At 56.0% G+C, this 13479-nt stretch overlaps 1 protein-coding gene across 23 annotated transcripts in view; it reads right to left on the bottom strand.

The window, feature by feature from the left end:
* Positions 1-308: 308 nt before the first annotated feature.
* EML1 (EMAP like 1) overlaps positions 309-13479 on the bottom strand; it is a 185047-nt gene continuing 171876 nt past the window's right edge. For all 23 annotated transcript variants that reach the window (XR_016226430.1, XR_016226431.1, XR_016226428.1 and 20 more), the window contains 5 exons: positions 5648-5745; positions 5480-5567; positions 3603-3698; positions 2367-2497; positions 309-1786 (listed from right to left, as the gene is read on the bottom strand). Coding sequence is in view for 18 of the 23 variants with exons in the window: in XM_070065387.2 (XP_069921488.2) it covers positions 1661-1786; positions 2367-2497; positions 3603-3698; positions 5480-5567; positions 5648-5745 (539 nt within the window). In the remaining 5 variants the exon portion in view is untranslated. The remainder of the gene's footprint in view (positions 1787-2366; positions 2498-3602; positions 3699-5479; positions 5568-5647; positions 5746-13479) is intronic.

Raw genomic sequence — 13479 nt, 5'->3', positions numbered from 1 at the left:
GGATCAGCGCAGTGCACCGGCCGCAGTGGCCATTGGAGGGTGAACCAACGGCAAAGGAAGACCTTTCTCTGTCTCTCTCTCTCACTGTCTACTCTGCCTATAAAAAAAAAATGATTGGCTTTTTGCAGTACGTAAGAAGCCAAGTCTGCTAACAACTGGGTTTGGCAATTAAGCCAAATTCCTTATAGCTGTGTCTAATGGGCGCTTCCCTGCCTGACGCAAACCACTGCTGCTTTGTAAGTGACAGTGACCCAAGGGGGCAAAACAAAAACCCTGGATGTGAAAGAGACTATAGTGTGAATCACATCTAATTTTAAATAGTTTAATTTATATATTTTCATGAAGATAGGTCCATAAGAAATGCACTTTGCAGATTTTATTTCAGTTACAGCACATATTTGTTGAGGACCCACGCCGTCGCCGGGTGCCTGCTCCACAGCCTGCGGGAGATGCGGGGGGACACTTCCGGGTGGCCTGGAAACAGCCACTAAGCGACCAGGGCCGCGGAGTTGAGAAAATTCAGCGCATCGCCTTGCCTAGACCCAGGGAGAGTCTTCGGGTGTTCTGAAGTCTGGTTATTTCTCTTCTATTTAAAAGTCCAAGGTACATGGCCCAGTGTAAACAATAAATCCCAATCTGTCACACTGTGGGTGAGGCCTCATTCTGTGCTGTAAGGAGCCGTCCCACACCACACAGGAGAGGAAGCCGCCCTCGGTCCCTGGCAGAGCCATGGAGACTTCTCCCCTCCGCAGCTGGCGGCGCACTCCGGAGGTCTTTCCGACTTGGCCTGTTGGTCGCAAGATACAAACGCACAGGGTCCATGGTGGAAAACAGCAATGCCTAGCCATGTGTATTTATTATGAACCGCTAAGATCCTATACAAGTACAATACCATAGCATGCCCGTTAATATACAGAGGGAGGTGGCCGAGCGTCTCGCCAGCAGTGCAGCACATGATCGGGAGCGGAGGGGCACCGGACGGCTGTGTGGGGGTGGGCAGGGCGCGGTGGCTGGAGTTCTGGGACGCCCGTATACCCTGCCGAAATATTTAGGGTAGCCGGGAGTAGAAGAGGACCCCTTTCTCGCCAGTCTCCCAGAGCGAGGATTTACAAAACCTTAGAAAAATGTAAGCAAAGAAAGTCTCCTATCTTTGCGTCTCCTGATTCGGCTGTGCAAATCAGCGATTCGGTCTCCTCCCGAGTGACTTTTCCTCCCAGGACCAAGTCATCAACAGTGATCATGGTTCAGTACCTTATCATCATCAGCAACATAAATATTGGGCTTAGCAAGTGTGGTGGCGAGACAGGAGAGAGTATGTACAATATTTTAGAAGGCATTCTGTGACCATTTTTGAAGAGTTCATAGAAAAGATAACTAAGGTTACACCAGTTCCTCCTGTTGACGCCATCAAAGAGGAAACTTTGGAACCGTCTTTGTGTTCACGTGCACTGTTTCATAGATTGTTCTAGAAAAGCGAGAACGGCACCGCTGATGTGACGCCACATGTGTCACACCTAAGCTAAGGTAACCGGCAGAGGGCATAGTTTTCCTGAGGTTTGTAAGATTTTTTTTTTTTTAACAAAACAGAAATCACAGTGACCAAGTGTAGCGCGAGTCTGAGAGTCCAGGGCGCGCTGGGTGGCCCTTGTTCTCGCGGGGACTAAATGACCCGCCACTGCATGATGCTGGTGTCTTTCCCGCCCGTGGAGATGAGGTGGCTGTCTTCACAGAGGAAATCCACGTTGGTGACGTGGCTGCTGTGCCCGCCGTATATGTGGCTTGGGGCCTGAAGAGTGACAGGGAGGGAAGAATGACAGGGAGGAGTGGCAGAGGGCCTGAGTTCTAGACCGCGGAGTGCTTCAACTCCTCCCGGTTCTCAGCAGCGCCCAGCTGCGCACCTGCTCTGTGCCCGGCACCCAGAGGGACCTAGAAACAAGGCTCTCCAGGTCCCGTCATCGCGGGGCGGCAGACATGAGCCAAGGACCTGCCCACAGCTGAGGCTGTGCTCAGTGCCAGGGGACCATGCCAGGCTGGGGGCAGCCTAATGGGGGTGCAAACCCTTGGGGCTGGGGCTGGGGTGTCCCAGGGAAAGAGAGTTGGTTCGGGGGGGGGGCAAGGAAGGGCGCTCCAGGCACAGGGCGGACTCCACTCAGCAGGGCTGAAGCAGAGGGAGTGAGGGTATAGGGGAAGGAGGGAGGCCCGGAGAGCTGCTGTCTCCAGGGGGCTCTGCAGGCCGAGCCATGGCGGGCTTTTCCCAGGGTGCTGGGGATCTTGGATAACAGGGTCACGTGGGTGTCTGGCTGGCCTGTTCCCCCACAGCCTGAGTGCAGCGCCCGAGTAGGGGGTGGGGAGGTCGGCTCCCTTACCCTAAACTGAGCGCACGGGTAGGAGAAGAGGTGCACTTTGCCGAAGTCGTCGCCTGTGGACAGCAGGTTTTTCTCGCGGGCCCGACAGACGGCGTTGATGTCAGTTCCGTCTGAGCCTTCTGGCCACACTCCTAGGATGGAGACCACACACACCACTGGAGATACCACAGTCCCTGGCCACCCATCACAGAAACCGGCCATGGAGCTGCCACGAAAACAGAATTGTCTGACATCCCAGGCTTGAGGAACGGAGGCCAAAAGGAGACTCTCGGCCTCGGTCTCTCCTCCCGGTGCCACCCCGGGGCTGTTCTTGGGGCTCCCTGCCACGCTCAGTGCCGCTGTCCCCCACAAGAGTGGCGATGGCAGCTTTCTGGGCTGCCCACTTCTTTGGGTGCCCCTTTCGGCTGCTCCAGCACAAAGCATGCTAGAGACCCCGGTTACAGACCTGGTGCTTCCAGCTCACCCCAGAGTGCCTGACGGGGGCTCCCTGGGCCTCTGGCCAGCAGTTTCCTAACATGGCTGCTGCTGCTGCTGCTTCTCTTTTCATGAGAGCTTCCTCTAAAGGACTCATTAGCCCCGGCTGCGTGTGTGCCTGCAGCCGCTGTCATCCATGACCGTGACGCCTGCTCCCCTAGGTCTCCGCAGCCCTGTGGCTAGGGGCCCTGGAAAGCCAGCCGGGGCAGCAGGAGCAGGCAACGCCTCCGACCATTGCCGTGGGAAACCCTGACGGCCGTGAGCAGCGGGAGGCACAGTAGTTGCTCTGCTGGCAGCTCTGGGGGCAGAGTGGGGGTCTCGCGCGGAACAGCAGGAAATGGGAGTGTGCTGGCTCCCGAGAAACCCTGGAGTTGGCACCGACTTCCTGGCGCGCGGCTCCTATACATGGGATTCTAAGTACTGCCTTTTGGTTCCCCTGAACTGTGTCAATTTATTTGAGGTCGTCTGTGCTGAACTGGGAAGGAAGTGAAATACTTAGTTTCTGGATTGAAAAACTGTAACAAGCCCTGCAAGTGATCCGTGAGCGTGCCGAAAGCACCGTCTGGTCCACTGAGGCTGCGCCGGCACCGCCAGGGCGTTCCCTCAGGACCCGCGGGTGCATGCAGCGAAGTGCCTCGGAGGCCATCCCAGCCGTCAGCCGCTCTGCCTGGGCAGCGCGGGGCCCTGTGTGGTGGGAGGAGAACGGCGCCCGAGGCTGCAGGCTCTCAGAGTAGACGCACATGACGCCCGAACGCAGCCTACCGAACACGTGGAAGCCCAAAGTGCAGGTGTACGTGGCCCATTCGATGTCTCTCGTGGTCTCCACACTGACGACTTGCTTACAAGCAGAGGGAACCCCTGGAAAAGGCAGGCAGTCTGGTCACCCCCAAACCCAGGCCCCTGGCGCTCCCCTGAGTGCCCTAGCACCCGCCGGCCCTGCAGCTGTCGGCTTGCCCCGGACAGAGCTCAAGGCCTGGCTCATCTTCTTTCATGTCTGTGTCCCACAGGCTAGCCTCTCTTGTCTGGGACCATGCCCTGGGCCCCAGGTTACTCCCCACCCTGCTGGAGGTCCGACTGCCCAGCACACACAGATATACTGTACATATGCACACGCATGCACACGCATGCACACACCCCGGGATCACGTAACCCCACAGTCCCACACAGACACACTGTACACACGCACATATGGGCACACACCCAGGATCACCCCAACCCCACAGTCCCACATGGACCCACTATACACACACACACACACACACGCACACACCCGAGATCACCCCAACCCCACAGTCCCACATGGACCCACTGTACACACACACACACACACATGCACACACCCGAGATCACCCCAACCCACAGTCCCACACGGACCCACTGTACACACACACACACACACACACACGCACACACCCGAGATCACCCCAACCCCACAGTCCCACATGGACCCACTATACACACACACACACACACACACACACGCACACACCCGAGATCACCCCAACCCCACAGTCCCACATGGACCCACTGTACACACACACATACACACATGCACACACCCGAGATCACCCCAACCCACAGTCCCACACGGACCCACTGTACACACACACACACACACACATGCACACACCTGAGATCATCCCAACCCCACAGTCCCACACAGACACACTGTACACACGCACATATGGGCACACACCCAGGATCACCCCAACCCCACAGTCCCACATGGACCCACTGTACACACACACACACACACACGCACACACCCGAGATCACCCCAACCCCACAGTCCCACATGGACCCACTATACACACACACACACACACACACGCACACACCCGAGATCACCCCAACCCCACAGTCCCACATGGACCCACTGTACACACACACATACACACATGCACACACCCGAGATCACCCCAACCCACAGTCCCACACGGACCCACTGTACACACACACACACACACACATGCACACACCTGAGATCATCCCAACCCCACAGTCCCACACAGACACACTGTACACACACACACGCACCCAGGATCACCCCAACCCCATAGTCCCACACGGACCCACTGTACACACACACACACACACGCACACACCCAGGATCACCCCAACCCACAGTCCCAATTCTGGAGTTGGGAGCGCAGAGCATGGAAAGCCACCCCGCAAATGTCTAAGGTCCCCGAGCTCTGACTTGCCCCCAAATGAGCTCTCACTGGCTGTGTGGCAAGACTGTGAGAAGATTCTAGAGCCAGCAGCCATCCCTGAAAACCACCACTCCGGGGGAGGCAGGAGAGGGAGACCCCGTGGCTGCCGTCTTCCCTGGCCCCTGCCACACTGCCTCACCCACCCATCCCGTGACGGTGCCTTCCTGCCCACCCGCTGGCTCTGAGCTGGTGGCCTGTATCTGAGGCTCGACTTTCCCATCTGTAAGATGGGGATAAACCAGAAGGAGCGCTGGCAGCGAGAGGAGGGGGTGACGAGCAGTGCACTTTGCAGGGGCCCCCGAGGCGGGCAGGGGTGAGACCGAGCCTTCCTCACGCCCTGTGAGCCCAGAGCTGGCCGGTGACGGGGCTGGTGAGGGTTGGATGGTGGAGCCGGGAGCGTGGCCTGGCGGACGGGATGCTACTCACAGTAGAGGATTTCATAGTCTCCGGAGTTGGACACGAGGAACTGGGAGTTGACGGACCAGTCCAGGTGCGTGATGAAGCTAGAGTGACCCTGGGGAGAACAGGCCGGGTGAGCCTCTGTCACCTGGCGGCGAGGGGCGTGCGGGGGTGCTGGGGCCAGCGGACACTCACGGAGCACTTGCCGAGGCGCGTGTACTTCCTCCCGTTGTCGCTGACCCCGTAGATGTAGATGCAGTTGTCGTGAGAGCCGATGGCCAGGAAGTTCCCGTCTGCAAGAGCAACGAGCGGCGTCTTGTTTTATTGCTTTTGGGGGGCGACACCGCTGCCCCCACAGATTCAGACAAAACAGCCAGTGTTCGGAATGACCTCAAAGAGGACGGTTTGCTTTCGAGAGAGTCCTAGGCCCCTTCCATCTTTTGAAAACACACTCCTGGCTACAGTATAAAGCTCGGGGCGATTCACAAACTCCCTGTGCCCAAGGTCAGGACATCTCAGAGAACCCTCGGCTGGCCAGCCCCGTGCCCACCACTGAAGGGTGAGTCTCGGCTCCTCAGCCAGGCCCACGGTGACCCCCAGAACGTGCCTCCCCAAAACACGCCCCCCACCGCACACACGGGTCCTCCCACCCCGTCCCCCAAACACTGTTGCTAGGCAGGAAGTTAGAAACCAGCCCATCTGTGTGAGAAGGGCCCAAGGAAGCCGACACCTATGGCAGTCAGTATCTGCACCCAGCAGACCCTGACGGGTCAGATTCCAGACGGCCCCGCCGCTTCTACCTGGCCTGATAAACATCTTTCCTCTAGGGTGGGCACCCTGGAGAGAAGGCCCTTAGCCCACGCCAGCAAGGCTTCCCGGTCTGGCAACCTCAGTGGTCAACTTGGAGAGGAATTTTTTGTATTTTCACCCAATAAACCCTTCCACCAGGGCTCCCCACCCTTTGTCCTGGAGGAGGGAAGGGGGAGGGGATAAAAAGACTTCCTTAAAAACCAGGAGTCTAAACAGACTGTGCGCTCAGCCCTCTGCTCTCTGCTCAGCCGCCCGCCAGGCCTGCCCAGGTGTGTTCTCTCCTTCAACCACGTAACCTCGCTCTCCCCCGTCCGAGTGACTGGGCACTGTCTGTCCCTTCCGTTCTGACTGTGCCCTACTCAATAAAACCGTATTACTTAACTCTCTGTCTCATGCCTGAATTCCTTCTGCATGAAGACAAGAGCCCCATGGCTTCTACGGCTCTTTTCTCTGGTGACACTGTCACTTAGTGTCTTCTTCCCTCGTGGTCCCAGGAGCCCTAAGGAACCCGGCTGTGGCACGCATGTGGCAACACAGAGCAGGGGCTCGCGGTGGTCCAAGAGCAAAACCCGCCCTTGAAGCTGGCAAAGGAGCACTCTCCACCCCCGCAATGTGGCAGCAAAGGGAGGCGGGCCAGGATCACCAGGCAGGAAACTGGGCCGGCCTGGGGTCCCCGGGAAGGTCCAGCCTCCCTGGGCTGGGCAGCAGCAGGAAGGACATGGAGAACCACACAGTAGGGCAATGGGACCCTTGCCCACAGGTGCAGGCCGCGCACGGGTCCTTGGCCTTGCAGACATCACTCCTCTGTCCCTAAAGCACAGCACCGAGAGGACTCCCCAGGGCGACATCGGGAAGTGTCCAGCGGTCATGGCAAAAACCAGAGCTTCGTTTGGTGCCTCTCTCCCTGCCTCCGCCCTCTCTCCCCGCCTCCACCCTCTCTCCCCACCTCTGCCACCCCCCACCCCGCACGCTCAGCCTCCGCCCTCACACTTCGCTGTCCCAAGGCAGGAGTCCTACAGGACCAGGCATGGCCTGGGGCCGTCAGGAGATGGTCTGAGCAAGACTGAGGTGGTCAGAAACCCCCAGGGAATGGGGCCCTACCCCACGGCAGACTTCTACTACAGTATTCTCAATTCACGGTGGGTTTACGGGAAGCCACCCCACTGTAGGTCCACGAGCATCTGTGTGTAAAACTGGGCCCTGCCTGATAAAGAAAAGCAGCCACGGTGAGTGGACACACCGCCCAGCGGCCAGATGCAACCGAGGCCCGGACTGCCCCTGGCCCCAGGCAGCGCCGTCTCCTCCTGGCCCACACCTTCCCCTCCCCATCTAACTCACCAGGGCGCGTGCCCCAGCTCTCTCTGAGACTCTGATGTTTCTGAAACTTCCTCCGCTGGAATAAGTCGGGTTTTGGTGCAAAACAAAAAGCAGCTGAAGAACTCCCAAGGACCAGCGAGCGGGGCCCGGGCCCTGAGAGGACGGAGGCGCGACAGCTGGGGTCTGTGCTCCACTCTGCACTGGAGAGGCAGGGAGACTGTGGGCTCCCATCCACTGCGTCACTCCCCCCAGCGCCCGCAGAGCCCAGGCCAGGTCTCCCTTACGGGTGGCAGGGACCCTCACCTGTCAACGCCCAGGGTACATGGTAGCAAGAAGATGGGATTAGGAGCAGAGCGGGGACTTGAACCCAGGCTCTCTAACATGGGCTGGGGGTCCCAACCAGTGGCTTCATGGCTAGGCCAAACGCCTGCCCCGGAGGGCTTTTTTATTGATTGGTTTCCATTGACTGGGGGCTTGCACACAGATTTTTTTTTTTTTTTTTTTTGACAGGCAGAGTGGACAGTGAGAGAGAGAGACAGAGAAAGGTCTTCCTTTGCCGTTGGTTCACCCTCCAATGGCTGCCGCGGCCGGTGCGCTGCGGCCGGCGCACCGCGCTGATCTGATGGCAGGAGCCAGGTGCTTCTCCTGGTCTCCCATGGGGCGCAGGGCCCAAGCACTTGGGCCATCCTCCACTGCACTCCCGGGCCACAGCAGAGAGCTGGCCTGGAAGAGGGGCAACCGGGACAGAATCCGGCGCCCCGACCGGGACTAGAACCTGGTGTGCCGGTGCCACAGGCGGAGGATTAGCCTAGTGAGCCGTGGCACTGGCTTTTTTTCTTTTTTCTTCTTCTTCTTTTTTTTTTTTTTTTTTTTTTTTTTGACAGGCAGAGTGGACAGTGAGAGAGAGAGACAGAGAGAAAGTTGCACACAGATCTTAGGCCAGCCCAGCAGCACCGCACAGAGGATAGCGACGAGTCTGGCTTTGCCAAAGGGGGAACGGAGGCTCCGGAGCCCGCTGGAGGGGACAGAGCCAGGAGAGTGCAGGCGGGAACGACACCACCTACGGATCGGGAAGCCTCCGTGCTCACCTTCTCAGGGCCTGAAATGACAAGTGAGACCTGTCACCAGCTTGCAGGTAGCAGAACAGCACGGTCTCTGGGGTGGCTGGGCGGCTGCTGGGCAGGTCCGTTTGTCACACAGGGCACCGGGATTTGCTGCTCAGAGTCCAGGCTGCTGCACCTGCCTGGGAACAGCCCAGGATGTGGGGGCACCAGGTGGCAGGGGCAAGAGGCAGGCCAGGGGGCAGGGGCTGGGCGGAGGCAGAGGATTTGATGAGAGGAGTGACACCAGTGAGTGCCAGATGCTGATCCACTGTCGTCCAAACAGAAAACACTCACATCTCAAACAGTGATGTGGACCAGAGGAGTGAACAGGTGTAAGGTTGTGAGGCCGGCACCGTGGCTCAATAGGCTAATCCTCTGCCTTGTGGCGCCGGCACACCAGGTTCTAGTCCTGGTCGGGGCGCCGGATTCTGTCCCGGTTGCCCCTCTTCCAGGCCAGCTCTCTGCTGTGGCCCGGGAGTACAGTGGAGGATGGCCCAAGTGCTTGGGCCCTGCGCCCCATGGGAGACCAGGAGAAGCACCTGGCTCCTGCCATCGGATCAGCGCGGTACACCGGCCGCAGCGGCCATTGGAGGGTGAACCAACGGTAAAGGAAGACCTTTCTCTCTGTCTCTCTCTCTCTCTCACTGTCCACTCTGCCTGTCAAAAATAAAATAAAATAAAATTAAAAAAAAAGGCTGTGGTCCACTGCCCTGGCCCCCACTTGGGTCTTTCTTTTCATGCATGGATTTTTGTCCTAGTTTCATGGGTTAAACCAGAAGAGGCAGGCCAAGTATGTGCAGTTGGATTTCATGAAATTGGAATTATTTTCTTCCTATTTCTGTTCTTCTACAAAAATTAATATAATTTTAAATCCATGAAAACTCCATTTTGTCCGGTCATAAAGTGCTCTAGAAGGTTCCTGATGTGCAGATTAGCAGGAGAATCATCACTGCTACACTTCTGCATCTAAGGAATCTAGGAGGGGCCGGCACTCTGCCAACAATCATACTTATCTGTGGTTTCAAAACAAACCCACGTAACAGTAGCTTGCTAGCATGAGACCATCTTATGTAACATATTTCATAAATAAAAAATTGCTAATAAGGCACAGCTGATGGATACCAGATGGCTGTGGAGATGCTCTTGGTTCCCAGTTCTTGGAGTGCCAAAGGATCCCCCACTCTGGGTGAAGCCACTGCGCACCCCAGGGCTCTGTCGCCTAGCCCCGCCCAGGCAGGCCCCTGACTCCATGACAGCTCCCTCCAAGCGTTCACAGAACCAAGAAATGGCAGGAAGGTTGCCCGTAGGTTCACCTTTGCCAGGTAACTTCTTGGCCCCCTGCACACCTGGCGTTGACCTGAAAGATTTACAGAGCAGCCTGGTTCTTCCTGAAGCTCAGCTGTCCACACTCCTCTCTGTGGATTTGGACTGGCGTCTACCCGTGCCACAGAGTACAAAGGAAGCAGTCACCCACAGCGGGGGGCTGGGCTGGGGGCTCCCTGGTCCCACCCCGCAGCCAGGGAGGACCACCCATGAAGCTTCTGTAGAAGCTAGCCGGCATCCAGAACCCTCCTGAGACTGAGGGCATGAGGACGAGCACTCGTAATTCAGCGGTGACTTCTCTAAGTGTCCCACGGCTCTGGGAGCTAACTGGGAGATGGGCTACATTTCAGGCTGGGATTTTGGCCGTGGGCTCCTGGAGTTCCACATCCATGGCAGCCTGTGTCTGAGCATGTTCTCCTATTGTGGTCTAAAGTGTACAAACACTGGAATCTAAGAAGAAGCCAGTGACCCACAAAGGGATAGCCTAGGTGCTGGGAACGTCTTGTGCACAAGGAGAGAACGCACACTGCTGAGCCCGTGCTGCTTGCCCTGGGCAGGTGCACTGTGGTGGGTTCTGAACACACTGACGTGGTCAGCGTTACTGACCACCCACCCATGAGCTGGGCACACAGTGTGAAACGAGTGCGGTCTCTGTGGCCATGGGATTCTGGGTCACTCCCCGAGGGTCTGCGGCCCCCACGCAGCACAGTTCTGATGACATCACCCGTGACACCTGCCCACTGCCCACGGTCAGCACAGCCACGCCTGCTCCTGCAGTGGAGCCTCCAGACAGTTTGCTGTCTGGCTTGACCAGGTCACCTCGCTAATGAAAAGGGCACCGGATTCAAACGCGGGTGCCTGGCCCCGGCCAAGCTCTCACCTGGGCCCTCCACAGCCCCCAGCCATGACCCAGAAGCCCAAGAGTCACAGCTCCTGGTAGAAAGAGCCCCAGGGTCTCCAGGGAGCAGTCATCAGTGTCAGCGACAAGACCTGGGAAGTCCGCAAAGGCTCTGCTGGCGGCGGCAGGTGACAGATGCTGGAGACCAGGCCCTCCTGCAGGCGGAAGAGGCCCCGAACAACTAAGAAAATGATGATGAGACAGAATATGGGCTAGAATGAGCAGAAAGAAACACAACAGTTCAGAGGTCACGCGTCAGATGCATCCTGGGTCAAGTGCACCTGGTCCCCAGGTTGCTGGGTGAGAGGCCATGACCTCTGCTCTGGCACAAGGAAAAGGCATGTAAAAGGCGCCCTTCCTATAAGAGCTGGAGACCACGGTCCTACCACGAGGCAGAGAAGACACCGCCAAGTTATCAAACAGAGGGGTCCCAGGGGGCAGTGGAGCTCAGCCTCGGCCACGCACTTCCGTGGACCAAAGCCACAAGTTTCCACAGTGTCAGCACTGCCAGGTGTCCTGCACATCACAGAAAAATGCTACTTTCTAAACCAATCACGCAACACAAAGCCTTACAAACACCCACCCAGTAGCAGTGAGCGCTCCCAGCACCCACCCTGTCAATTCCAAGCCTCAGTTCACGCACAAAACTGCGAGCACCTGGGAGAAACAGCTGAGGTACGTCTAAGGCAAGCACATGGGGGCGGGCGCTGGGCACAGTGGTCAGAATGCACTTGGGAGGCCCACAGCCCGTGTCACAGGGCCTGCATTCGTTCCTGACTCCACTCCTGGTTCCAGCTTCCTGCTAATGTGCAGCCTGGGAGGCAGCAAGGGATGGCTCCGGTCCTTGGGTCCCTGCCACCCACATGAGAAGTCCAGATGGGGTTCCTGGCTCCTGGCTTCGACCTGGTCCAGCCCCAGCGGTTGCCAGCATTTTCAGAGTGAACCAGTATACCGAAGATTGATTCTCTATCTCTTTCTCTGCTGTCTATCCCTCTGCTTTTCAAATATATACAAACAAATAAAAAAATTTTTTTTAATGTACAAGATGATCCTGGAACAACCTGTTATGCCAGCTCACAGAGAATAACGGAATACAGGTCAGTTCACAACAACTCAAGAGTCAATCTGAGTGGTATGCACCAGCCATAAACCGTTCTACCTGTGGTTATAGCTTGAATAGGTATGAACACCACACACGCACACACACAGAGGAGCTTCAAAAAGCTCACGGAAAACAGAATGAAAAACTAATTTTTGGTGCAAAGATATTTTGAAATCCACACATATGAGGGTCTTCAATAAGTGTGTGGAAAATGTACATGAGAGAACCATGCACAGATTTCAAAATTCCTTGTTCTAAAATAACCATTTTTTAAAAGACTTATTTTTATTTATTTGAAAGGCAGAGTTAGAGAGAGGAGAGAGAGAGAGAGAGAGAGAGAGAGAGAGAATCTTTTATCTGTCGGTTCACTACCCCAAATGGCTACAACAGCCAGGGCTGGGCAAAGCCAAAGCCAGGAGCCAGGAGCTTCTTATGGGTCTCCCAGAGGGGTGCAGAGGCCCAAGCACTTGGGCCACCTTCTGCTGCTTTCCCAGGTGCATTAGCAGGGAGCTGTACTGGAAATGGAGCAGCTGGGACTCAAACTGGCACCCATATGGATGCTGGCATCTCAGGCAGCGGATTAACAAACGAAGCCACAATGTCAGCCCCCAAAATAAACTTTTTTTAAAAAAACTTTTAGATGTATAGAGACAGGAAAAGAGAGAAAGCAAGAGAGAGAGAGAGAGAGCGAGCACTCCACCTCCCAGTCACTGGCTCACTCCCCAAACGTCTGCAAAGGCAGGGGCTGGGCCACAGCTGAAGCTGGGAGAACCCAACCTCAGCCTCCTACAGGGGTGGCAGGAACCCAGTTCCGGGAGCCATCACTGCTTCCCAGGTCTGCATTAGCAGGAAGGAGGAGTCAGGAACCAGGGGAGATGAGTCCACGCACTTCAATGTGGGATGTGAGTGTCTTACTGTTAGGCTCAATGCCTGTCCTCGTACAGGGCATTCTTATCCCTACACCTTCCCTGTGTCCCCTGGGACCAGGCAAGGGACGTGCTCTTGCACTTTTGTTTACCATTTTACTGGAGCTATTAGCTAACACAATAAGGAAAAAGTAACTAGAGGCACCCAGATTGCAGAGGAAGAAGGAAAACTGCCTTTGTTTGTGACAAGATCCTGTACCAAGAGAAGGATCCTAAAATTACACATACCCCAAAACTAACAAATGAGTTAAGAGAGGTCAAAGACTGGAACCTCCATGGGCAAAATCAATTTTATTTCTACAAACCAGTAGCTAACAATCTAAAAATAAAATCAGAAAGAACTCCATCCACAGTGGCATAAAAACAATTTAGGAATAAATTTAACAAAGGAAGTGTAAGACTTGTACACCAAAAAACTTACATATTGCTAAGAAAAATTAATAGAAAATTAAAATAGAAATATAAACAGACGTTTCCTATTCATGAGTTAGAAAGCTCAGTATCATCAATCCAGGTAGCAATCCTCCCCATACTGATCTATAAGTTTG

Source organism: Oryctolagus cuniculus, chromosome 20, assembly GCF_051225735.1.
Source record: "Oryctolagus cuniculus isolate XC-2025 breed Fujian yellow rabbit chromosome 20, ASM5122573v1, whole genome shotgun sequence".
NCBI classification, from domain to species: domain Eukaryota; kingdom Metazoa; phylum Chordata; class Mammalia; order Lagomorpha; family Leporidae; genus Oryctolagus; species Oryctolagus cuniculus.
This window is presented reverse-complemented; position numbering and strand designations above follow the sequence as displayed.